The 24711-nt window shown below is 34.4% G+C and overlaps 4 protein-coding genes across 8 annotated transcripts in view; 2 read left to right on the top strand and 2 right to left on the bottom strand.

Moving 5' to 3' along the window:
- Positions 1-288: 288 nt before the first annotated feature.
- Positions 289-1923, top strand: LOC137919398 (uncharacterized). Its single transcript, XM_068762463.1, has one exon. It carries the CDS (start codon positions 453-455, stop codon positions 1089-1091), a length of 639 nt encoding a protein of 212 aa, XP_068618564.1. The 5' UTR covers positions 289-452; the 3' UTR covers positions 1092-1923.
- A 1629-nt stretch (positions 1924-3552) lies between these two features.
- Positions 3553-5145, bottom strand: vnc (GNAT family N-acetyltransferase vnc). The gene is made up of 3 exons (XM_068762305.1): positions 4887-5145; positions 4650-4798; positions 3553-3812 (listed from the first exon to the last, which is right to left on the bottom strand). Exons 1-3 carry the CDS (start codon positions 5044-5046, stop codon positions 3585-3587), a joined length of 537 nt encoding a protein of 178 aa, XP_068618406.1. The 5' UTR covers positions 5047-5145; the 3' UTR covers positions 3553-3584.
- A 1133-nt stretch (positions 5146-6278) lies between these two features.
- On the top strand, positions 6279-12811 carry LOC137919204 (putative pre-mRNA-splicing factor ATP-dependent RNA helicase DHX16). Of its 4 annotated transcripts, none has more exons than XM_068762203.1 (9): positions 6279-6498; positions 6575-6933; positions 7018-7095; positions 7487-7508; positions 7593-7728; positions 8443-8589; positions 9045-9204; positions 11881-11978; positions 12600-12811. In XM_068762203.1, exons 1-9 carry the CDS (start codon positions 6476-6478, stop codon positions 12807-12809), a joined length of 1233 nt encoding a protein of 410 aa, XP_068618304.1. In that variant the 5' UTR covers positions 6279-6475; the 3' UTR covers positions 12810-12811. The 4 variants fall into 4 exon arrangements, with proteins under 4 accessions (XP_068618304.1, XP_068618303.1, XP_068618302.1 ...); XM_068762202.1 differs by having other exon boundaries at positions 6572-6933; XM_068762201.1 differs by having other exon boundaries at positions 6566-6933.
- Positions 12812-13472: 661 nt separating this feature from the next.
- p130CAS (Serine_rich_CAS and FAT-like_CAS_C domain-containing protein p130CAS) overlaps positions 13473-24711 on the bottom strand; it is an 84191-nt gene continuing 72952 nt past the window's right edge. For both annotated transcript variants that reach the window (XM_068762053.1, XM_068762054.1), the window contains exons 3-9: positions 22094-22234; positions 21424-21741; positions 18944-19130; positions 18335-18575; positions 17989-18154; positions 17030-17253; positions 13473-16513 (exon numbers count right to left, since the gene is read on the bottom strand). In XM_068762053.1, the coding sequence (XP_068618154.1) occupies positions 16207-16513; positions 17030-17253; positions 17989-18154; positions 18335-18575; positions 18944-19130; positions 21424-21741; positions 22094-22234 (1584 nt within the window). In that variant the 3' untranslated portion in view covers positions 13473-16206. The remainder of the gene's footprint in view (positions 16514-17029; positions 17254-17988; positions 18155-18334; positions 18576-18943; positions 19131-21423; positions 21742-22093; positions 22235-24711) is intronic.

The following is a 24711-nucleotide window of genomic DNA, read 5'->3' as shown; positions in this document are numbered from 1 at the left end:
AACATCAAGAAACAACAAAATTCCTTAAATGACGATTTACAAGGAATATCGAAAATTTTTAAAGAAGAAACTTGTCTTTATTGGCTATTTAATGATTTCTGATGAAATTATCATTAATAATTTAATTCCTAAATTGCTGGTAGTACATTACTTCAGTTGTATTATTAAATGTCAATTAAACGATTATGGGCAATATTTTTATGGGCTGGTATAACCTGAGAACCTTTGCCTTCCCATCTGTCAAAATAAGTTCTAAGTTATGACAGCTCAATTGAAAAAGTTGTACAAACGTAATTAACTTGTATATTTTCTTAAAAAAACAGAAAATTGTTCCGAATTTGTATTTTTACTTTGTCACATTTACATAATGTATATGCACATACATTGTATTTAGCACAAGAATATTAATAAAATTATATCTTGTTGAATTATAAAAAAAACCTTATAACATTATGTCTACATTTACTGAGAGACAGAAAAGTCTATTTAATCAACTAAAAGACGCAGAGGATCAGTACAGTTTTTCTAAATCAAACAAAGCTTCCTCAGATACTGATTATGGAGTCATTGATCGAAGAACATACAAGAAACTTAAATATGAAATGAAACAATTCAGGGGGAAGGAAAGTATATTTAAACGACCTGAAGCAAATTTAAGAGAATGTCTACGCGCCAAAACAGTACCAGATTACATTAAAAATCCTAAAAAATGGGTATATTACTCTTTATCAGATGTCACCCCTGATCAAATGTCTGATGCTACCAATACAGCAACTGCACTTGCTCTTATACGTGAAATGGAGGAAAGAGATGTTGAAAAACAAAATGTGGACGAAGAAATGAAGGATGATGTTTTTAAGAAGCCTGTATTTAAAATTTCAAAATCATTGAAAATGAAACCCAAGCAGGAAGAAGAAAAACCTGTGTTCAAAGGCAACAAAATTGTAATGCCCGAATATGTAGTAGGCGTTTCTCACAAAAAGGAGAAGAAAAACACAGTTATAAGAAAGTCAAAAGACAGTCTAAACGAAACAAAGACAGTTTTAAAACTAAATCATCTGTTTGAGGTAGAAGATGATTGTGATGAATAAAGTAATATGATTGTGGATACCTATCATTTTTGTTTAACATTAAATTATAAACACCATTATAAATTATTCTTTTACCATAGACCCAATACACAACATAGTGTAATTAGGTACCAGTTGTATTCAATGTCATTCAAATTAAAATATTAATCTGTCAGATACAGCTAAATAAAATAAACCACAAAAAAGGCAAGAGTATAAGAAATAGTTTTTGCAATACATTTGATAAGAATGTGTTCTGCATTGTATTGAGACATCAAAAATCGCCCTTAAGTTATACAATTTGAGAATTTTTCTTAAGAAAAAAAATAAAAATTTTCAATTAGCTTTAAACCTTTTGAGGTACATAAGCCACTGATTTTGCATTATGATTGTTGTTACAATAGGTGTTTACAGCAAATATTCAATGCCTTTCATAGAAAAATATTGTTATTATACATGATAAGCAAAGTAATAGTTAATTTTGTGAATATTGTCTTAATTCTCAATTACACAGTTACATTCATTTACAGTTATCATCATGTTACCCAATAGTTGCACTGTCAAACATATACCTCCTGAAAGTTCACCATGATAATCAGTCTTGTGCTGCTTCCTGTCTTGTGTTACTTCCTTACTTCCTGTAACCTTGGATATGTTGTTGGTCCAACTAGTAAAACCTAAAACACTTCTTGGCTAGTACCCAAAATTTAGTCTGTGTCTGATGAAGCTGTAAAATCCAAAACGGTGCAGCAATATTTGAATATAACCATGGACACAAAAAGTGTTTATTTTTCTCTATCTTTGATAAATCCTGTTTGTTCATTAGTATTTTTAGCTTTAGAGTAAAGTTGTATGGTGCATTGGAATAGTAAAATATTATCAAATAACATTATGTAATTTAATTGATCTATTCAAAATGTTTTTATTTTTAATATATAGGTGTTAATAATTCTTATCAATTGTCCCTTGATACAGTTTTTTTTGCCAAAGGCTAATGTTGGCATATAGGGCTGCACCAAGTTTTGAATGGCAGTGCTGGTGGTGTTTTGCAAAAACTTCTCTACAGTAACTAAGTCTAAAAGTACTCACTGTTACAGACATTCAACAAAACTGTTAAGCTTGAGGCCATTGCGTCTGGTAGGATGCAATGGCTGAAATGGGACTTCTGCTTAGGATAGCGTTAGTTACATGAAACCGGTGTAAATGTATTTGATTATTAATAAATAATTATGAAATTTATATATAAGTATATATTTTTAGGTTTAATATTTTGAATTGCTTGAATCATAATAAACACATTTTTTTTTGTATTTTGTATAAACATTAGATAATAAAATAACTGTTTAGAGACTAGTTGTTCACAAGCGTTCACTACGTCAGTGGTGTTGAGGAAATTGGAAATTCATATCTTTTACTGCCTGCGCCTCGTAGGACCTAAACCAGACTGCACCCTCAGATTAGATATTGTCCCTTACAGACATTACTGCTCCTAGATCATATCATCGTAACGTGCTCCGCAGAGAGTGGTGAAAATAAGAAAAGCTCTATACCTCATCACAGATTCAGTATTTATATGAGAATTCCCAGTGGAAAAAAAAAACAGAATGGGCAAGGGTGACTATACTACAACTGTCATCCTTGCCAATTCAGAATTTTTAATTAGTAATTTCCAACTCTTCAGCTTCAACTCTTTACCGTTTGACTTTAAGTAATTCTTGCAAGAACGCACGAAAACTGCGAGACATATTTTGACTTGATGTTGTCAAATAAAACACTTATGGGATTCTTCCTAAGGCCGGTAGGTTTTGAGGCAGTAATAACACGACGTCCGAAGTAGAAGTGTGTATATTCATTTGAGCATTGAATTGTTTCAAAGATGTTAATGCTGCTTGCCCTAAGACTTATAGTCTATTCGTCTGACAGGAAGCGGAAGGTTCCGTGAACTATACTTTTCATTAGACCTTCGCGAGTGATTGTATACACTACCGACGTAAATGAACAATTTTATTGCGGGTCGGTTGAACCCGCTCCTCCTACACACTGCAATGTCATATTGTCGATTCATCCTCTCTTATTCGATATCGTCAATAATTTTCCATGGGAATATGAGCCGGTTCATTTTTTTTCGATAGCTTTGGAAATATACAAAGTTCTCAACACCATTCATCCAAATATGTCGAATACTACTATTTTAGAATTCTTCGTTTGTCTAAATTCGCGTATAACATTTTTTCGCACTCCATACCTCGAATGCACTTGTGAGACGACTATGTTCACTTTCATGGAGCAAGACGAAGGTACGGCGGTAAGGCGAAGGTACTGAGTCGCGGTTTTCGACACAACGCAGCGCTTTTGCAAGCAATAAAACAGTTAACAAGCATCTGAATATTCAATCTGTAGTAAACATTTTTAATAATCGCTCTGCACAAAATAAGGAAATGAAAAGTCCATATTATGATGTGTATGTTAGAAAAAAACAATATTTAATTAATAAATGCTTTATTATGATGAAATTCAACACTGTGATACTATAGCAGATTCAGACTTGATTTCTAACTTGTCATTTTGTTCTGTTTTATTGTCAGCAGCAAATGCACTAAGATCCCGCATCATGGAATAGGCATCTTCTCCATCTGCATAGTATTTTGGCTCAATTTCTAGGATTTTAAAACCCAAAGAATTTGTGTAGAGGTTAAGGGCTGCCCGATTGCTCTTCCTCACATGCAGTGATACATATTTTGCCTGAAAAAATCATGTTACAGTGTTATAATAATATATAATAAACACCCTACATAATTTGTAACTAATTAATATAGAGTAACATTTACCCAACATTGAAGGTGATATAATTATTTGATACAAGTGCTAATTTTCAGTATATGTACCTTTTTGATGACATTGAGCTGATTTGCAGAATCAGATAATCAGATTTATATTTACTCTTGCAAAAGGGCTGAAGGAAAACTATTGCCAATTAACAATCAGTCTGGTGACTATAAGTGGATGTCAATTGTATGTATGCTTATTTGAAGGAATTTTTTGTCTAAGATATTATAGGTGGCTTTAATGAATTATTAATATCTAAGTTTTTAAAAGCCTTGTTTATGGACACAACACAACAGCTGGACTTCATCATTCCATTTATATATTTAATTTTTTAAAAGTGCTTCTATACTAAGACTTCTAATATAGCTAAATATACATTATCCTACATATAGTTTCTAATCAATATTAGGAACACATTGAATATACTATATAAAACTGTGTAGTATAGCTTAATGTCAATAATCATTATTTTTATAATATTCAAGTACACAGATTCTCTCAATCATAAAACTTCTTTGTATATATTGAACTTTTTTGAGAACAGGTTTTATTTTATTTTTGTGAAACCAAATACTTTACACTTTATATATTTACACTTTATATCTCATTTTACAACTCTTTCCTGATAAAGATTTTTATTAGTTTATGAACTAAAATATTAGTATTAGTTGTAATAAATACACATAATATAAATATTTATCTCTAGAATTCCTAGAGGATTATTTAACAAAAGCATTCATTTATTTTATTTACCTGAAAGCACTCAACCATTGCAAGCGAAGCTTGGTTCATAAGTTTTTGAGCAAGACCAAGACGACGATGAGATCTCTTTACTGCCAAAGAAGTGATATGACCATGACGATTATCTTCTCCATCCTCTTCCATTTTAGCCAGAACATATCCTGTATACCAAAATTATTTGAATATCTTTGCTTAGTTAATTAATTTCAAAATGTCTTATTTTCCATGTGGTTTTAAAAAAAATCTTACCGACAATATGTCCTTTTTCATCTTCTGCAACATAGCTCAGTTGAGGCCAAGATAACCCATGATAAAAATAATATTTCATTTGGTAGTTCTCTGGCAAACACAACAAATTGCAGTGCTGCATGTTCATCAAGTCGCTTGGACGCGCACAGCGTATATTCATTGTGAATTGTATAATAATTGATCTTGGAAAATAATTCGTATAAAGTAATTCAAGTTATTCAATATTTATTCCCTTCTAACTTTCCTGGGTTTATTAGGCTGCCTCGTTTCAGATGCAGGAGGAGTATCTGACATACCCCCAAGCAGTTCACGCACAAATCGAAATTTAGATAAACAACACTTCCAAACAATGTACCAACCTAGAACAAAGACAAAAATGTTTCAAATAAAATGTTATTAAAAGAAGTTAACACTGTATAAACATACACATTTACGGTTAGTAATATTACCAAACGAAATTCTACTTACAAAACAACACAAATACAAAAACTAAAAATACGCTACAAACGAAGGTTAAAATAGCTAAAATCACTTCCTTCATATTTGACTACTTAAAAAGGTTAATACAATCAATGTAAGATACATTTACCAGGCTAAATATTCTTAATATATTTCAAATGTAATCGAAATAAGTCATAAGAAAGAACTGTATACGTAAAAAGTACATTCAAGGCGTGCAATGAGATGCAGTAAGCAGCGCCATTTTGGCAATTCTCGACAGTAGCAAGTGCAAGTGCGTAATAAATGAATAATCAATTACTTTATTTTTTAACTTTAGCTTCTATCCTCGCAACATTATAATAGATATGGATATAACAGTAAATATAAGTTCTTATTATAAACTTGTTATTCAGAATTAGGCAATAACCTAAAAATTAAATTCCGTGTCAATTATTTTTTGACATCTACTTTTTTTAAAATGTATTATTTTATGTAACCAGTAACAAAGTCATCAATTCCAAGCGAGGTTCAAGAAGTTTAATATTAAATTTTAATATTTTAAAAAGTTAAATAAAGACTTTAAAAAATATACTTTCAAAAAGTAATATAAACTTTTTAAAATGGCAAGGACAAATTAAAATCTTGTGACGCTTAAATCTATAAGTTGTTTTTCAATCTAAAAATTTCATGAGCAAGATATGCGTGTAATCCGGAGTTAAGAACCAAATAAAAAAATAGTTGGAATTAAATGTAGCATTACAGTATAATATATTAAAAATATTAAATTGTGAATTAGATATTACTCTCGAATTTAGAATATGCTACTTAAAAAAAGGACTTTCTTGTAATACCGATTACTTACGTCAAATTCGTATATAGTCTATAAGATTCATACTGTCAAGAAAGGTTGATAGAAATATTGTTGATAATGTATGCTCTGTATTTGTGGAGGATAAGGTGTTTACTGAAAAGAATTGTTTTCTGAATGATACATTAGATAATATTATTAGATTTGAAACAGTAACATAACTAAATTTGATTCATTGTGTTACTAATCTTTATAATTAGGAAAATTTTTGTGTCTAATGTTTCGTCTTGTTTTTTTTGTACTACCTACTGTTTCAGAATAATTAAAAAATTATAAGATTATGGAAGAAGACCACAATGACACGTAAGTTTATTTTTGGAGAATGAGTTGCATGCTTTATTTAATTTTAATTGTATAAATTAAAATTTAGTTGTAGTAGGTTTAGAAGTCCAGTATATTCAAAAGACGAAGTAAATGCTTTGATAGATATTATCGAAAAGTATAAAAATGTTATTTTAAATAAATCAACAACGGCTTCGGCCAATCACGCGAAAGATGCTGCGTGGATCTCCATCGCCAAAGAATTCAATATTCAAGGATTTAAACATACTAGGAGTGCTGATAGCTTAAAAATTAAGTGGGATAATATAAAAAGAGAAGCACGAAAGTTGACGAAAAATTTAATTAATGTTCAGTATAATACAAATGACCTATGTGGGCGAGTTGTTGATATTTTGTTGGAAAATGAGAAATGTGAAAATGCCTCTGATAAAGTAAATCTGGAAAGAGAACTAGATGGTAATGACTTTTGTGAAATATACATATACAATTTTTGATTATACTCCATAATCTGCTAATTTTTAAATAAAATATGTTTTTCAGAAATAAATAAAAAAGACAGATGTAACATGCTAGTTATAGACTTAAACAGTTGTGAGGATGAAGAATCTGATGAATCAGGTAATGAGCTATTATTCTCGCTACAATGTTTTTTATATTGCACTGTGGACCTATTCTGATAGGTCCAACATAGCTCAGTTACTTTGTTAATAAGATTTCTTTTATCAAATTAAAAATTTGTTTTGGAATTAATTTTAACTTAAATAAAGTTGGTAATAACATTTGAAATATATCTGTAAAGTTTTCACACATTTGACATTCTACAGCTGATTATAGTGAATCCTGAGAAGATTTTTTCACTGCATTAGAAATATAGTACATGTCTTTTTAAGATTTTATCAACTCATTTTGCTTCAATACCGAAGTAATGTAGTTACATGCTCATGCAATAATAAACATTAGCTATCACATACTAGCTGTTTCCTTCAGGAAATTTAAATTTTGGTTTCAGATGGGGACATGGACTCTGGAAGGTAGCTGACTACTTATACTACTTTCAAGCAAAAAAAGAAATAATATGAATAGAAATATGATGTAATAGCCTACAATTGTTTTAGGTCGAATAGGTCATTAAATTTCTCCCCTCAAGAATGTAGTCTTCTTATGAAATGTGTAAGGGAAGAAAAGAAAGATGTGTTCATTAAAGAGACCACAAGCAAAGCTAATTTGTTAAAGAGTAGAGCATGGGCAAGGGTATGTTCTATTAATAATCAACTTTGTATTTATATAATACTGTAAACATTTTTAAACCCTTTTTATTTTACCCGGTATTTGATTTTGCACAGCATAAAAAGGAGATATTCAGCAAGGTGCAGTTTTATAAAGCATTATTTTCTATTGCAATTACTAAGCTGTTGAGCACTTTGTGATAAAGATAGCACTACAGAACCGAACCTAGATATCATTAGCTATACTCTTCTAATGTCCCATATCAAATATGGGGTTACATTAAATTGTCATATGTAATATTAGTATGTGTTTTAATATAAACATTGAAATATTTGTCAAGGTAGAGAAGTAGTAGAGAGTATATTGTTAAAAATATTCTTTACTTGGCAAGCTAAGTCAGAAAATTATAAATTATGAATGTTTGTATGTATGATATTCTTTAAAATTTGACATTCATAGTATCTATAGGAAAATAGTACAAATTAATTAAGTTTAGAAATCACACATACAAATTTTCATTCACAATCACAATCACAAATTATGCCCTTTGATAAAGAGTTATGGGTACAGAACGGTTAAATAAGCCTTCAATTAAAGACATTACATGTCTACAAATTACAATGCTTCCAAATCTTCAGTGTTTCATAAATAGTTCATCTTAGTTAATAGACATAATTATGATATAAATACCTATAAGTGTAAGTTGTATTTTTACAAATATTTATGTGTTCAATACAGATAACTCAGGCATTCAACAAACAGAGTCCCCGGAAAAGATCATCAAAAGTTTTACGTACAAAATTTACTAATATGAAGAGAACTGCAAAATCAGTTAATTCTAAACCACTTAAAACAAATGGTCATCATGAAAGACTACATAATGAGGTTATAAGAAAAATTGTACTAGTTTTATTTAATGATTTTAATGCTGCCGATGGGCCTTATAAGAAAGCTCAAGGTCGGTCAAAGAGTAATAAAAAGGGCTAGGCTTGGAGGTCCACTGCGAGATAGAATCAGAAATGAAGAGACTCAAGGTCACGGACATAGCTCAATAAATTGCTCATTTGAAGTGGCAGTACTCACATTGCCCGTGCATGTGTGGACTTTGAGACTGAAAGGTTCTCAAGTGGCGACCACGATCCGGTAGACGCTGCGTGGGTAGCCCCTTACTAGGTGGATCGACAACATAGTTTGGTCAAGTTATCGTGGCGTTCTTAAGAGGAGGTGTATGCCGTGGACTAGACGTTTATCGGCCGATATATTGGTGATGAATATTAATGTTACTAATTTAGGACTAGTGTTGTGTTAACATATTGTTTTTTGTGATATTAATGTTTCAGGAAATTAAAACAGAGCCGGTAATTGATAATAAATTTGACATAGATGTAACTGAAGAAAAAGTCAATTGTGAAGACTTAGATGACTACATTGATTCAAATAAAAACAATAATTTCAATGAAGACCCCCTTGATACTGTAATTAATGGTGATAGTGCAATTGGTAGGTGACATTGCATCAAAATAAAGCTAAAACTCAGATTTTTTTGAAAGGTAGTAAACAATTTTCATTTAAAGCTTTTTTACGTTTCTTAACATAATCATATTTAATAATATTTAAACCTTCATTTGCTTTAATGTTAATATAAGTTTTACATTCTGGCCAATAATTTGATTTGCAATTCATATTTTCGTGCAAAAAGGCTATTATCAACCGTACAGGTTATTCCATAAATCAATGTCAAGTTGAATTTAGGTAATATGGCAGGTAGTATGTGGCTACCTGTAGAAATTTAATTATAAAACTTATACCGTGTTGAAAATCAGTTGGTTAAAGTTCGATATAGTAAAAAGTCAGTTTGATTTGTTTGATGAAATAATGTTACGTCTCTTTCAAAATCAGAACTTTTAAGTATAATTTTTGTGTCATTTACAGAATTGTTAGTAATATTGACACAGAGGTAAATTAAATTATAAAATTAAAGGTTTGTAGTATTAGTATTAAAAATAATACAGCGAATGTTAAACACATATGATGTTTTTTATATTCATCATTACATATGATGTTTAATAAAGAAAAAGATGTATAACATTTATTTACTTCTATGAGTGGTATATTTTTGTAAATATGCTACATAGCTTGTCATTGTTTTAATTATTTTGAATTTGATTTTTTTTGATTTGAACTTATATCTATCACCCAACCTCGGTTTGACTTTGTACATTTACGGAATAACCTATACATCATTGTTTCATACAATGTACTATGGTAACGTCAGTAAATTGGACAATTGTAATATTTTCTAAGTTCACTGGTAATCATAATTACATGATTTCTTCTTCATCGCTTCCTCATGACTAAGGGTTAAAGCCAGGCACATTAGTTTCTGCTGCTATCTTTTCCAGGCCGTCCTATAAGGTAAAAGTTTTAAGGACCCGTGCACAGTAGAACAGGTGTCCATCTTCTGGTCCTTTTACCCACCACATTTCCGACAACTATTAGCTTCTACAAATTATCCGAGCTCCTCCGTGTAATGTGGCCGAACTATGTACCTATTCTAGGGAACCAGATTGTGGATAGTCGGGTCTTTATTCGATTGTCTTTAAGGATAAAGGATTTGTGCGGTACGCTGTCTATGATTTTTTTTAATATTTGACGCCAATACCACATTTCAAATGAATCCAACTTTTTCATTCGAAAGGCTTCGTACGTGTACGAAAATATACGAAATTCTTAAAAAAATATGGTAATTAGTTTTATCCGAACAAACTATTAAATTTACATGAAATTTAAAATAATCTTCAAAGTAATCTCTTTGGGTAGCGATGCACTTATCGCAATGTTGATTTCATGATTGGAAGCACTTTTGAAATGCTTTTTTCAAAGGGTTCTTCAGCTACTCCGTCGTATCTTTTTAAATGTCAGGAATTGTGTCAAGATCGTTCAGTTTCAGCACCGTTTTTATTTCTAAAAAAAGCCATAAATTATATGGTACTAAATACGGAGAGTAAAGTAGGTGTGCACAGTCATATTTTTTTGCCTAAAATTCGCGAATCGATCGCTACCGATATCGCTTAATAGACTTCGCTAAGTGTGGTGATATGCACTGGACCCATTTCCCGGGTCTCTTTCTCTGTACATAATTTCACAAACATTTTAATAAGCCCTTGTAATATTCGGAGTTCACAGTGGTGCCCCTTGGAACGAACTCTAATCGCACTATGTCCTCACTATCAAAGTAAATAATGAGCATGACCTTAACGTTTGACTTTGACTGTCGTGATTTCCCATGCATTGAGAAATCTATATATTTGTTTAAGAGTCATAGTCACATAGCCAACTTTCATCTCCAATTATAATTTGATCCATGAAGAACGGATCTTTATATTCAAACTGATACCATGATATTCCTTCTGCTCATCCCTCAAAAGTCTGGGTACGAAATTCGCACTGACACGTCTCATTTGTATCGGTTAAAATGTACACAGACCCATACGAGATATCTAGTTCCTCCGCAAGCTTTCGAATCATCAATCGCCTGTTTGATCTAACCATGTTTGCAACTCTTTGCACCTTTTCTATGGTTTTAATTAGGTCGAAGAACGTCGCGATTTTTCCTCATTCTCAACCGATTCATTACCGCTTTTGTGTCGCACATACCACTTATAAACGGTCTTCAAATTATGTCTCTGTCTCTGTGTTTGGCATTAATCGGTGTAACATAACTCCTGAAGATGCCCCGTGGAGGGGTGAAACACGTGTTGAATGATTTGACGGTGGCAGTTGTGTAATTCGCATTGTTTGCCCCATACGCATTTATCAGCGGGCTGGCGGGCGGTGCACTTTGTTGTACGACTACCACTGCATGTGCGGAAGTGGCTAAATATTGGTCTTTTTCTTACTTAGGATGGAATTCCGCAAGGTAACGCCTGATTCCATTAAATATTCAAAGTATGTGGTGATGATGGTATCACCATACACCAATTTTCACATTTCATGAGCTTGAAATATTGACTAATATCGTAATCAGAGAAGTGTATCATAGTTTAGTTATAAAAATGTTATCATCTTCGTGTTTATTATTATAGTTTAAAAAAATGTTGGTACCGTTTTCCTACATACGTGTCTCTGATTTTTTGTTATTTATACAGATTAAGACTATTTACTTACTATTTCCAGGTTATCATAGCCAATTCAGTGCCTGGTGCCTGTCAGATAGTAAAGATGTTGAGAAATTAAAATTACAACTGCTAAATTATCAAATGGAAACTGCCAAGGTAGGTTAATAAATAAAAATATTTCACTTTTCTTTTTTTGCAAATCTCTTTTTACTTTTGCCAATAATAACTTTACCAGGTTCAGTCAGGCTAAAGGAGCTTAATCTAGACATCTCTTTTGTGGCTTCTACAAAAATATCGGCTTGGACCGTTTAATTTTTTATTACTAAAATTGTTTTGTCACCAAGCTTTTAGAAGTCCCTTGGAGTGATTGGTGGCAAGTGCCTTTTGGAGCGGCATACCGATACTAAGATGCCATAAACCACGGTGCAAAGTGCTACCGTAACCGCAGTACCGTGCCTTAGAAAATCCCAGCACTAACGACGTGGTAGTAATGTTAGCCACGTAATTGCAACCAACCTAATCGAGTTTATATCGAGCAAGTTGCACACTTTGTTTTTACATGAGTGCGTCAAACTCAATATTGTTGTATATTTATGCAACTGTTTTTTAACCTAAATTAAAAAAGGTTACGGATTCTTGGAAATCTGTGAAGAGATGTGGCAGTCTTTCGGCTGAAATTATGATGATAAATTGATTATGGGTAACTGGTAGAGAATGCCTAAATGCATTAAGTTCGCCTTTACAAAGATTATAAAATATTGTTATATTAATAAATAGATGGAGAGAAAAAGAGTGGAAGATGCAATGAAGGCTGAAGCCGCGGTCTTTGAATCCAATGCGCTGGAGCGTGCGTTAAGGATACGTGCTGCGAGGCTAGAAGCAGTCGCAGCTGAAGAGAAGCTCCCTTCCAACCATCCGGCGCTGCAATACACGCACGAAGAGAAACCAGCGCAACAGTACTTAGAGTCACATAAACGTACTTCATAAATACGAGTAGTAGTTAGCAAATTTTATATGTAAATTTGAGAAATAAAATGTTATTGCTGGTCACCACAACGCATATTTTTATTTAAGTTTAATAGAGGGGGTTTCAAAAACAAGGTAACCAGTATTTCAGTATTATCTCAAAAATGTGTTAATAGTTAGTTTTATTGAGATTGGTTCTCATTAGATTAGATAACAGGAAATAAAAAGAAATATAATTCAAATACTAAGTAAGCATCAAATAGTCTGGGGAGAAATAAGTTCGTTTAAATCAGAATTTTTTTTCCTAAACCACTTTAAAAATGTAGTACTGGTCCCAGTGAACCTCTGGCAGGCACATTTTCAAAACTCGACAAATAGATGTAAATATTAAATCTAACTAATTAGCTTGTCGCTTGGACTCCAACAACGAATTAATAGTTTTCGAACAAAAAGGTTACGTTAGGCGATGCTGAGCTTTTTAAAATATTATCAATCTAAATTGGTGAGTAAAGTCAATTTTATTTATTCACAATCGAAAACGGATAAATTTCCACGAATCCTTGCTTATGAATTGCGAATGACCATTCCTCGCCAATGTAGACCCACGTTGAGTCCCTTCTGGAACCCTGGGTGTCCTAGACCACTACGAAATAAAGGTTTAAATAATACGCTGTTGTGTAAATACGAAAATTTTGTATATTTTATTTGATTGCGTTTTACAAGACGATTAAATTATAATTCTCATTATAATAAAATTAATATTTTTAATAATATGCATTTGTACAATTTCGTCTATGCCTACCTACTCATACACTACGACATCTAAGATTATATTATACATTGCTAATATACAACATGTTTTTACACTGAAACCTTAATTAACTTATATTAAAATGCATAATGTTTATTAAGAAATATAGTAATCGAAGTTCCGATAGATTAGGAATCAGAATTTATAGATAAGATTTTGCTATAAATTTTATATCTAAACAGAGTGATAGATAAATAGTTCATTAAACATTGCCAAAGAAAGAATATACAAATAATATATCACAAAAATATACAAAACTATTGAGCATATATTTTTCTCCCGTCGCGTTTATTGTAAAGAATATGTTAGTAAGCCGGTAGTCGTACGACTAGCCTGAGGAACATTAGAAAATAGCCTTCCATTGTTATCCAATTTTAGTGGTTTATATAACCATCAAAAGTTAGTCAAATCTAAGGTTTAAATTATGTGCAAGCAGCCAGTAGGAATAAGTTTGTTAATAAAATAAAATTTGTGTTTTAATATATATTATCAAGTTACAACTAGCATTATTGTGTTTGTGGTTTTATTAATTTTTATCCAAACTACGATCTGTGCACCCACGTATTCTAATACTGTTGTGTTGTAATGATTTTACATTGACATTACGCGTAAAAACTTCTATTTTTCATATTATGAAGGTGAGCTTTCTTGCGTGTTCTTGATCGAGCATGAAGACAACGCTTTTTTCATAATATTACAAATGCAAACGTGAATTAATAAATTAATTAAGAAATGACAACTTTGAATAAAAATAAATACAATACAAAGATTGAAGGTTGCAATAAGAAGCATAAAAATCGTGTAACGATCACGCACACACAAAAACTACATTTTAACTTTCGCAAATTGTATAAAAACTGGACGGACAACTCAACTCACTGTGGCTAATGAGCATCCAGCTATTCAAAACTCGTTTCGTTTTACGCAACAAACAACTTTACAAATAAAATACTGGCAGCCTTGTTTCATTTTGTATATTTATTTTTTAAAATTCGATAGAAACTCTGTTTTACTTAGCGTATTAATTGTCTTCATTGGCAGTCTACGTTGCTGTAAGTATTGTATGTCCTATCTCAGTTTTCTTTGGTTACATTTCTCTCACACGAGTCTACTCACAAAAGCACTCGTAAAATTAGTATATATACTTCGTAAAAATGTTTGTACCTCACTTCTCTTTGCGCTTTAATCCGTCGCAATACCATCCCCTATATTAAAATACAAAATATTTTATTTCCCAGCCAGTTAACTGATTTTTTTATAATCAAGGGGTTATTTGGATATGTGTTTAAGTTAAAAACTTGTCTGTAGTTTTCACAAATTTGTTTTGATCATGTAGTTTCGATTGTTTTCTTTTATATTAACTTAGGATTTTACCTTATTTCTATCGGAGCTAGCAGACTAACTACATTATTTAGTGATTATAAGTTATCTAACTAGCGAACATTGATCACTTATTTACACTTGAATTTCGTTAGCGTCCCAGACGCATCTTTAACACAACCGCTGACAAAAGCGAAGCACAAACTTCTTGTATACTTCTACAAAAACACGTAACTGTTGTGAACGTCTCAGTAATTTTAAATTAAAGCACATATCATAGTTATTATCGACGACACCTACTTTATTTTTGTTATTTTGTTAATTCGATGTAGCAATATACCCTTTACATTAAAAGTGTACCAATTTAGTCACTTATAATGAATGGTTTTCTGCAATATTCTACTCAATTCCAATTTAATTCATGTCGGTATAATAAATAAGTATTTATTACCTATGATTACATTCCATTTCTCTTGGTTTTATTGCGTTACAAATCTTCCGGTTAGGTTTTTTATTATCATACAAGCGATGACACGAGCAAAGAGATGCGTTCATCAATAATACGATATGTAGCTGCCACTCGAGAACCTATATACAATCGCGAAATTGCTAACCCGCGAGCACCGACCGACGGCACGCTTCGAGCGAATGAACAATCGTCTTACATGCTTACATGCGACAAGCTTTCAGAACGCTTCCGCAGAAACCCGACAGCGCGTTGAAAGACGGCGCCAAACCGTGCCATTCATAGGCCGAGTGACCGTCGAAATCCTCAATGCCATTGCAGGTTTGTAAATAGCCATGTAATCTTGTTAATTTAAGCAGCCATGCGGTTTTCATCACACAACAGTTCATTTTAATTAGATCAGAGGAACTCTATTCCTAAAGTTCTCGATTCTTAAAGATACACCATAACAATGAACGACGAATCAATAACCATATCACAGTTTCATTGGTACCGATTCACAAGTTGGGACGAGGATTACTTGAAGGTAACTCGTTTTGTACGTGGGGTGTCGATGTGGGTCCCTTTTTGCAGTCCACTATTTTAATCGGTTCTCACTGCTACCTAGATGGCAATTGCAGATTCTGCGGGATCGCGGTGGCAGAGCGCGCAGGATGACGCCTAGCCTAAGACCGTAGCGAAGCTCGGAGGCTCCCGGTAGTAGACCCCGCAATTTCGCCGGAGGTCACTGAGGTCATAGTGGACCTCACCTTGGGCTGTCACTAGTGGATAATACCAGCTTAGCATTCCGACACAAGGGCTGCAGTCCACTAGTCGTTTCGTTATATATGTAAGGCGGGCAAGGCAGTCGCTAGGGGTGTGAGAGGAGTTCCCGGGGCTGAGGGCGCGACTGTTGTTGCTGGTGTGGTAGCAGCTGAGGGGGGTTCCGCTGCTCGTACAAGCGCTCGCCGCAGCTCTTGCGCGCGAGCGGAAAGCGTTCGCGCCGCCTCGGCCATCTCGGCGACTGCACTCGCGCACGGGAACTGTTGCGCCGCTGCTTTCGTCTTCGCAACCGTAACGGCAAGCGCATCAGACAGTGCGTCTGAACAGCGCAGTGCCTTCGATTTCAAACCTGTGTGTTGGGCGCTCCTAGAAAAATATGAAAAATTTCTTACCTATTACTAGTTCATTAACATTTGCAGATTTAAGGGTTCGTGAACGCATGGCTATGCCTCCTTATAAGGTAGCGAAACCTCAATTGCTCCCAAAGAATCTTGAGCTTAAGTTACTACATACTATTATTTAATCTGTTTGGATGCGTACCCTAGTACATAAAATGATACGACACGTATGAGGATTAAAGTAACTAATCACACCAGTCACAGTTTGTTAGCAAGAATGAAGAGGCCTAACAGATCGGATAATAGTCATCATCATCATCAAGTCAGCCGATTGTCGCCCACTGCAAGGCCTTCTGCTGTCTGTATCCAGCGATTTTTCGAGACCACGAATACGTCATCGATCCACCTATAGGGCTGCCAACCCACGCTGCGTGTACCGGTCTATAGGTTAGATCACAACTCGAGAACCTTTCGGCCGTAATGGTCGACGGTTGCACGACCGATATGCCCCGCAATTACTAATGTAGATATAATAAGAACGCACCTGTGAACAGTGTCTCCGACGTGAACTATCCTGTGTGCACTTAAAACGACAAACTTTCCATGTGCGAGGAATACGTCGGGTGGCTGCCCCATCTCGATTGTTCGGAGGAAGGCTTCCACTGCGGTGGCAAGGTGGGCGCCGTATGTAGCGGCTTGGGCGGCGTAGAATGCCGCCAACTGCCGGTCGTCCGGAGGAAGTCTCGTTGCAGCCGCGACTGCGCTTACCTTTAATAACATACAAAAGGGCATATATAGCATATTATAAATATCAATTGTTATCATTATTCATCATTTTATTTGTTGGCCTTAGGCCTGGATATGGGCGTTCTCTGTAGATATAAAACAGAACCGGTAGGAAGCGGCTTGTGTCCAGTGTCTTCCGATGACTTTAACAAAACTTTGTATGGCACACCGGCGACGGCAGTCAGTTGTTAGTGGACGTCCTAAGCTTCGCTTGCTAGTCCGTGGTCCCTCCTCCAGAATCTACTGGTCCTTGTGGCCATCTTTTCTGCGCGGTATGTGGCCTGCCATTTCCTACTTTAACTTACCAATTTACTGGGTTTCTAGATTTAAGTTTGTTTATCTTACAAAGATTTAAAAGAGTCTCTTTTAAGATATACCTTATTTAAAAGCAAGTGGTATTCAATAATAATTGAACATTAAAACAAGTACATTAGAAAAGAAAGAAGTGGTTTTGCATCAATTTCATTTGTCATGGATACAGAGTGGTCAGTATTATGATGTTTCACGCTCTTTTTCCAAAGTGAAACCTTATATTGAGGACAATGTTCAGAAATTTCACAATCTAGTCAAAACAGATTTTTAGAGATGCGTTCTAAAACAAAAAACTTACATTAAAAGTAATTCTTGTTGGCGCCCCGCGTTATTTCAAAATCGTGTAAAAAACCATATAAAAAAAGGTTGAGTGTACTGGATGCCATAAAGGAGTCAGGAGCTCACCTCTCCAGCGTGGTCTGCATCACGCAAGAGGGCGTCAAAAGAAGCACGTAGCTTGTCGGGTAATGCTGCGCGAATCTCTGCGTGCCTCCGTCCAGCTGCCACACGAGACTCCAATCGGACGTAGTCGTACTCTTCTGTCCACTCGTGGTCTGATGCCGCTGACCGCCTACCATATCAAAACAACTCATTAAACATTAAGACCAGCATTTTTTCATAATAACTTCAGCCGTGGGATGTCTACTGCTGGACATAGGCCCATATAGTCTATTTCATTGCATAACAGGTTTTACAGAAATTTGCTAAACAAAGACTCCTAATAAGATATATTTCTTAAATAACTAATTACCTGAATAGTAACGATGCGTTCCCATGTATAAATGAAGCTGCACGCCTCACATCTTCGGTGAGCGAACGTGCACATGCCACCAGTTGGTCAAGGGCATCCTGAGTCCCATCTGTGGGCTCGCGATCCCTCTCCAGCCTCTCCGGCGCCCAGTCACCCGCATCTAGCGCGCTGGTTGCCTCGTGTGTGATCCGTTCAGCGTCCTTCAAGGCTTTTACAAGTGGCCGAAGCTTTACTGCGATACCTGTAAGGTAATTAATATGTATAAAAAATGTTTAATTTCTTTACAATATTATAGCACACCGCACTGCTAGTACAGTGGCATTGTCCAAAATTTTAGCCAACTTATACTTCAACTTGTCAGTTCGTCGCGACGCGTCGCTGCGTTATGTCAGTTACTTTCGTTCGTGTACGGGAACATTCCTGAGTCGATCTCGTAGAGAAATTTCGAGCATAGCCCTCTCCATTACTCGTAGAGTAACTGTGAGCTTGTCAATGAGGTCCGAAGTGAGAGCCCACCTTTCAGTGCCGTAAGTCATCATTGGCGCCGAGCATGTATGCTCAATAATATTATTTAAGTTAATAATTCGTCTATAATTGTGTGATAAGGACCTTTGTCTTGTGCATCGTGTGCGTTGGCGAGCGTGGCGTCGGCGAACACGGCGAGGTCATGCAGGGCAGCCCGGAGGCGAGCGCCTGCCACGCGTACATCCAGCACACGTGGCCGCAAAGCCCCACGCCGCCGCCAGCCTGGAGACACGTGCGACAGCAGCCGCGAAACCGCAGCCGATGCCTCTTCCTGCAATCAAACACCACAAGTAATGTATCTTATCTATCCACATAGAGTGAAAGGAAAAATGGTTGAATAATAAATGAAAAACTGAAAAAAAATTACGAAAATAACTTAGTCTTTCTACATTTTTTACTCTAGTAATTATTGTGGAACTCTATTGTGATTAACTAAACTTAATCTATTAGCTTAATGTTTTCTTAAAATAGAATCAGACTGGTATGATGTTGATTGGAAGTACAAAACCACCAACCAACTAACATTACTAGCTAAGTGATTACTTCAAAAACAGTCCTTAAATTCAATTAAGATAGGGAACCTCTCTCCGTTCCCTAGTTTCTCTATTGCCAAAAGTATCTTAAACTCTAACTTTAGCATCCAATTTAAGTATCACTGATACGTGATTTCAACAAGATAATGAAAATGAAAATGAAGAAACAATGGATATCATGGAACCGAATGTCATGGAAGAAGGTGGTCGTGTGGCGAATACAAGTCGCTTAATGCGGCGTGGATAAACCACCCAATAGTTAAACCAATGACATAGTCAAGATTGCGGGAAGTTCCTGAATGCGAGAATTGCGAGACCGGTCATCATAGCATTCTTTAGAAAAGGCCTTTAACTTGCAGTGACCTTTAAGTTTAGCAACCGATGTTAAATCAATATTTGTCCACATTGTCTGCAACCAATTAACTTTTATAACCTACTAGTTGTAGGAAAAAAATAAGGTAAAGAACGACGTCGATGATCACCTACTCATTGAACATTGAATCGATTCCAAGGAGTTTAAAGGTATACATGACCTTCAGAAATGAAAAACAAAATAAGAAAGGGTTATATTACATTTGCACCCGGCTAACGGAAATGTACTACATATTGTAAAGCTAGATTTATCAACGAGCTAATTGAATTGATTGTAGATTTATAATACAAAGGTTTTTGTATGACAAAACCTGTTGCAGAACCATATTGAGTAGCTACTTGCATTAATTAACAATTAACAAAGTTGTTCTATAATATCTCTTTTATATGAAATAAAATATTGATATATCCAATACATGGTTTTTACTTGTACATTGTTTTTACTTTACGTGTTTTAATGTTGTACATTGATCGGCTCGTCTATGAGACGTCCTCCTAATTCGTAACGAGATTGAAATATAGGAATACATTTGTCTAAAGGAATGCAATGCAATCACATACATGAAGTCCGTTCGTTGTAAGTAAATGGTCTAAACACTAAACTTAAATCAGATAAAACTTAATAGCGTGAAATTTAAATGTAAATGAAAGCAATTATTAAAATTTAATAAAACATTTAGCGAAAATTTGTGCTGCTGTCTGTACTTACAAGGTTCAAGTTTAAGTTTTTGTAGCCCTAACCTTGATGGTACAGCAGCTAACTGTAGAAGAAACAATAACACGCTACAGTAACCACAAATAAATGATATCACTGTAGCCGTGAGTCATAGTTAAAACGAGAAATCTATTTAACTTAGCTTTAATAGCAATAGTAATTTACGGTCACTGCACTGAAGTTATGAAAAGTTAAACCGCAACTTCTAACTTTTGTTTACTCGACTGTTCAGAAATAAATATAAATAGCGATGATGATTGCGGTTTCTTTGTTAAGGAAAGAAATAAATAAATTTATTTTTTCGATTGGTATTACTTGCTGTTGTACACTTTCTGTTATTAATAATTTTCAAATAATGTTACCACGAGCTTAGAAGTGGTTCATAGATAAAAACATAGCTTTTTTTAATTTGCCGTATTAAAAAAATAAACTATGATACTACAAATATTTTAGCCGGTACAGTTGTGTCGTAGTAGTGTAAAATAGTCATAATTCAATGTGGTGTAAAGGGCTGTGTACCTATTGTGTGATCCCTGTAAATAATTGTAAATTAAATAATAAAACACGTATACTACACTATACACATGTTTAAAAATACAATAAAATATAAACCTGTAATCTCCGCTACGTGAGATTTGATAATTAAACATTCCGCGAAACACCACTTCTAACCCAACAATGATGGCACGTCTTTTTCTCTATTTGGTTATTACATTGATTATAACTTCCCTAAATTGGATATCAATAATGTTCACATGTTATCGTTTGGTTGTATACAGAGTGATTGGTTAGACGTGTGAAAGCTGTAAAGGAGTGAATGTATTGTTTAAGTTATTTGTCAGCAATAAATGGGCGCCTATATAAATTGCTTCATGCAAGAGATAATATACAATACGTTCTATATAAGTATAAGTATAGTATAGTATCTAATACTGAGTACTAACCTGTAATCTCTCTAGAGCTTCTAAGGCAGCGTCGCAGGGAAGGGGTAGTGCCCGTGAACGTGGGACGTCGTAAGTACTGGATGTAGAGGCGGCGGATGCAGCCGAAGCTCCCGAATGTGCAGAGCCTCCCGAGTTCGCCGACGCACTGGAGGTTGCAGAGGTGAGTGAGCCAGTTCCGCTGCACGCGGAGTCAGCGCTAGCAGGACGAGGTGCTCGCGGGGCATCGTACCAGTCTCCAAGAGGCCGCGGACAGTCATACGTGCCTTTTACTACTGGAAGAGGCGCTCGGGGTACATCGTAATGTGAACATTCTTCAATCTGAAAAAATTGTACAAATTTCAATTGTCTTATCGGTTTTAACTTTTAATGTATTTTGTAATAAAGGAGGCAATTAAATATACTGCATTAAGTATATAACGAATAATGAAAAAAAAAATTTTTAATTAGATGTATGTGTTATGTTAATTATTAACTCAGATTAAGCGAAAATTATTAAATTTTCAAAATAAAATCTTAATTGATTTAAATATTTGTTAGCAATAAATTTATTGTTTCGGTGACAGTATGATTTATGAAATTTACTCAGCCTCCCTATCATAACCTCTTGTCAGTAATATTTATATCTTTTGGGTGAAAATAAATAATATTTTTAGGTTTATAAATAACATACTTTTGTAAAAGCGGGCGACTGCTGGGCCGGCAGAGGTTGATGCGCTACGGGCGCAGGCGTGCGTGTGCGTCGACGTTGCATTGCCGTACTTGCATCGAAAACGCCCGCGACTATACGCAGCCGGTTGCCGGGGCATATTCCCTGTAAATAATCAATACTTTTTCATTTCGCGCATTTCATGTATTTTTTCATGATTTTATGTACATAATTGTTTTTCAATCAATGATAAACTCAAATTCAAAATGCCTTTATTCAAGTAGGCATTTACTCGAACTTTTGAATTGTTAATTATATTTAAAATTATTAAAAGGTCAGTGTGTTCAGTCCATGTAGCAACTACACCCCTAACCCCCGACTCCGCCGAACTGCCAGAACCAGAAACTCAAATGTTGCTCTTTTAAATTAAATTTAGCGATGTTTGATGTATACATTATAATATCAACATCGCTTATGAGTCAACAAACCAAGTTCCATGAATTTCGATCAAAAACTCATGATTTCTATTGTAAGAAAGCGGCTACACAAGCCTCGAGGAGCTAAATAACCTTAAAAGTCTGATAGTGAAAAAACCAGGAACCAATCAGGTATCCTTACTACTAGTTGATTATTGACAATTGTTTTTGTAACTTTGACATTAAACGCTTACTTTAATTCATTTGTCCACCTGTACCAATTCCATAGAGTGCCATAACTCAAGACTAAAGGAACGCTTTTAACGACCAACACAGAAAATTAAACACCTATTTTAAATCACCATATTACAATTTTATTAGTCGAAATAAATTGTTTTTTCTAAAAAAAATAGCGAACACTGCAAACTTTATCAGTTTTAATACAGTTTTGATTAAGTGTTACCAAAGTTTAAAGAATCCTTGCATTGCTTTGAATATTATATAAGTAACATAAAAACCAAAGATTGATAAATTTATTTACCATTTGTTAAGTTTTTTAAATAAACAGGGATGAGGAATTGTTCAAAACTATGCTTAGCAACTCAAATATTAGTAATAGAATATTCCGCAAAACACAATTATCATGCTCATCATCTTGATTAATTAAAGGATGGGTACCTTTTGCCGTATTATATATATATATATATATATATATATATATGTATATATATATATATATATATATGCCGCAGTTATTACAATAATTATAACACCCCCTAACCGGAAACCAATATTTTTTTATGTAATATTTGTTATTTGACGGTGGATACGGGCGCCTACATATATGACTTCTAAGAAGAAAGATCGTACTAACAGTGAGGTTTCGTATATATGTTTGAATTGTACTAAATTGATGTACCTGTAATTTCAATGAACGACCGCAGACATTGACACACCACTGTCTCGACGCCAATCCAATTCTACGGAGTTCAATCGTCTATCATTCGTTTTAAACCAACAGGAAAAGAAATAGCGGAACCGTAACAATAAAAGTGGAACAGGAAAAATATTCGCATGTACTCTTTATACATAAGTCGATATTAAAGTGAGAAGATGAAATATTTTCTGAAGTCTTACAAAAGCCTGTTTGCTTGTAGCAGGTGGATACCTACGCGATACTCATTTAAATCTAGATTTAGTTTCATTCATTATCACCGGGAACTAGATTAATACAGATATAGTACCAGACTGAATAAAATCGAAAACCTTAAGGTTGAAAACTCAAGATAATACAGTATTAGTCTCTAATTTTAAAGACGTTAGGTCGATTCTAAAGAGTAAGTCTATTATAAAGATACATACTTAAAAATAAATACTAAAGTTTCAAAAACCATTTTATTTTAATATTTTTATATATAATACTTAATAATTGAGATGCGATTGTGCTATGCGTGTTTTACGCGAGCCTATTAATGTGCACTTCTAGCTATTAAGTACGTCACGGGAATTTAAATAAGTTTACTAAAATGTTTAAGTAAAGTCACGTACGTATCACGTCACCTCAATATAAACAAACGATGAGTTCAATAGCATGCGTAATGTTACAATAATACAGTTGTTGTTCTTAGCGGTTTAGGCTTTAAAAGTTTATAGTCGGACACTTTCTTTATTTATATACCATTTCAGGAATTAAATCATACCGAATTTTAAGAAGTTGGGCTATATCGCAAAAAAGAGGTCAATCGTCAAATGCAACTCGGCTGGACACGGTTAAAGAAACAATGAAACATATCCTTCAATATCTAATAAATTCAGGCGTTCTTTTGCGGAAGTCCATACTAAATAAGAAAAGGACTTATATATAGCTACTTCCCCTATGTAGCAGTAGTCATGCAATAAAGTGTACCGCCCGCCAGTCCGCTTATAAATGCGCATGCAGCAACCAATTCAAATTACACAACTACCACCGTTAAATCACTCGACACGTGTTTCACCCCTCCACGGGGCATCCTCAGGAGTAACGTTACACCGATTAGTGGCAAACATCGAGTGATATCCTTGAATGCCTAAAGACGAAGGTCAACAACCAATGTGTGTTACCAGTGACATCTTACACTGATACGTGGTCTCTGACTTCGAGCCTCATTGGCAAACGCTTTCTCGTATAACGAATAATAGAAAGGGCTATTCTAGGGATTTCTCTACGGGATCGAATCAGGTATGAGG

The sequence above is a fragment of the Battus philenor genome, unplaced genomic scaffold (assembly GCF_028537555.1).
Source record: "Battus philenor isolate CCGP_79_NKW_IND1 unplaced genomic scaffold, ilBatPhil1.0.hap1 SCAF_16, whole genome shotgun sequence".
Classification (NCBI taxonomy): Eukaryota; Metazoa; Arthropoda; class Insecta; order Lepidoptera; family Papilionidae; genus Battus; species Battus philenor.
The sequence above is the reverse complement of the archived record's forward strand: the minus strand, read 5'-3'. Positions and strand labels throughout refer to the sequence as shown.

Coding starts and splice junctions, on each gene's coding strand:
- vnc (XM_068762305.1), bottom strand. CDS start 5,046: ATGAATATACGCTGTGCGCGTCCAAGCGACTTGATGAACATGCAGCAC. Junction 4,799..4,886: donor TGAAAAAGGACATATTGTCG/GTAAGATTTTTT, acceptor TTTGGTATACAG/GATATGTTCTGGCTAAAATG. Junction 3,813..4,649: donor CAATGGTTGAGTGCTTTCAG/GTAAATAAAATA, acceptor TGATTTTTTCAG/GCAAAATATGTATCACTGCA.
- LOC137919398 (XM_068762463.1), top strand. CDS start 453: ATGTCTACATTTACTGAGAGACAGAAAAGTCTATTTAATCAACTAAAA.
- LOC137919204 (XM_068762201.1), top strand. CDS start 6,476: ATGGAAGAAGACCACAATGACAC. Junction 7,509..7,592: donor GGGGACATGGACTCTGGAAG/GTAGCTGACTAC, acceptor CAATTGTTTTAG/GTCGAATAGGTCATTAAATT. Junction 8,590..9,044: donor ATGAAAGACTACATAATGAG/GTTATAAGAAAA, acceptor TTAATGTTTCAG/GAAATTAAAACAGAGCCGGT.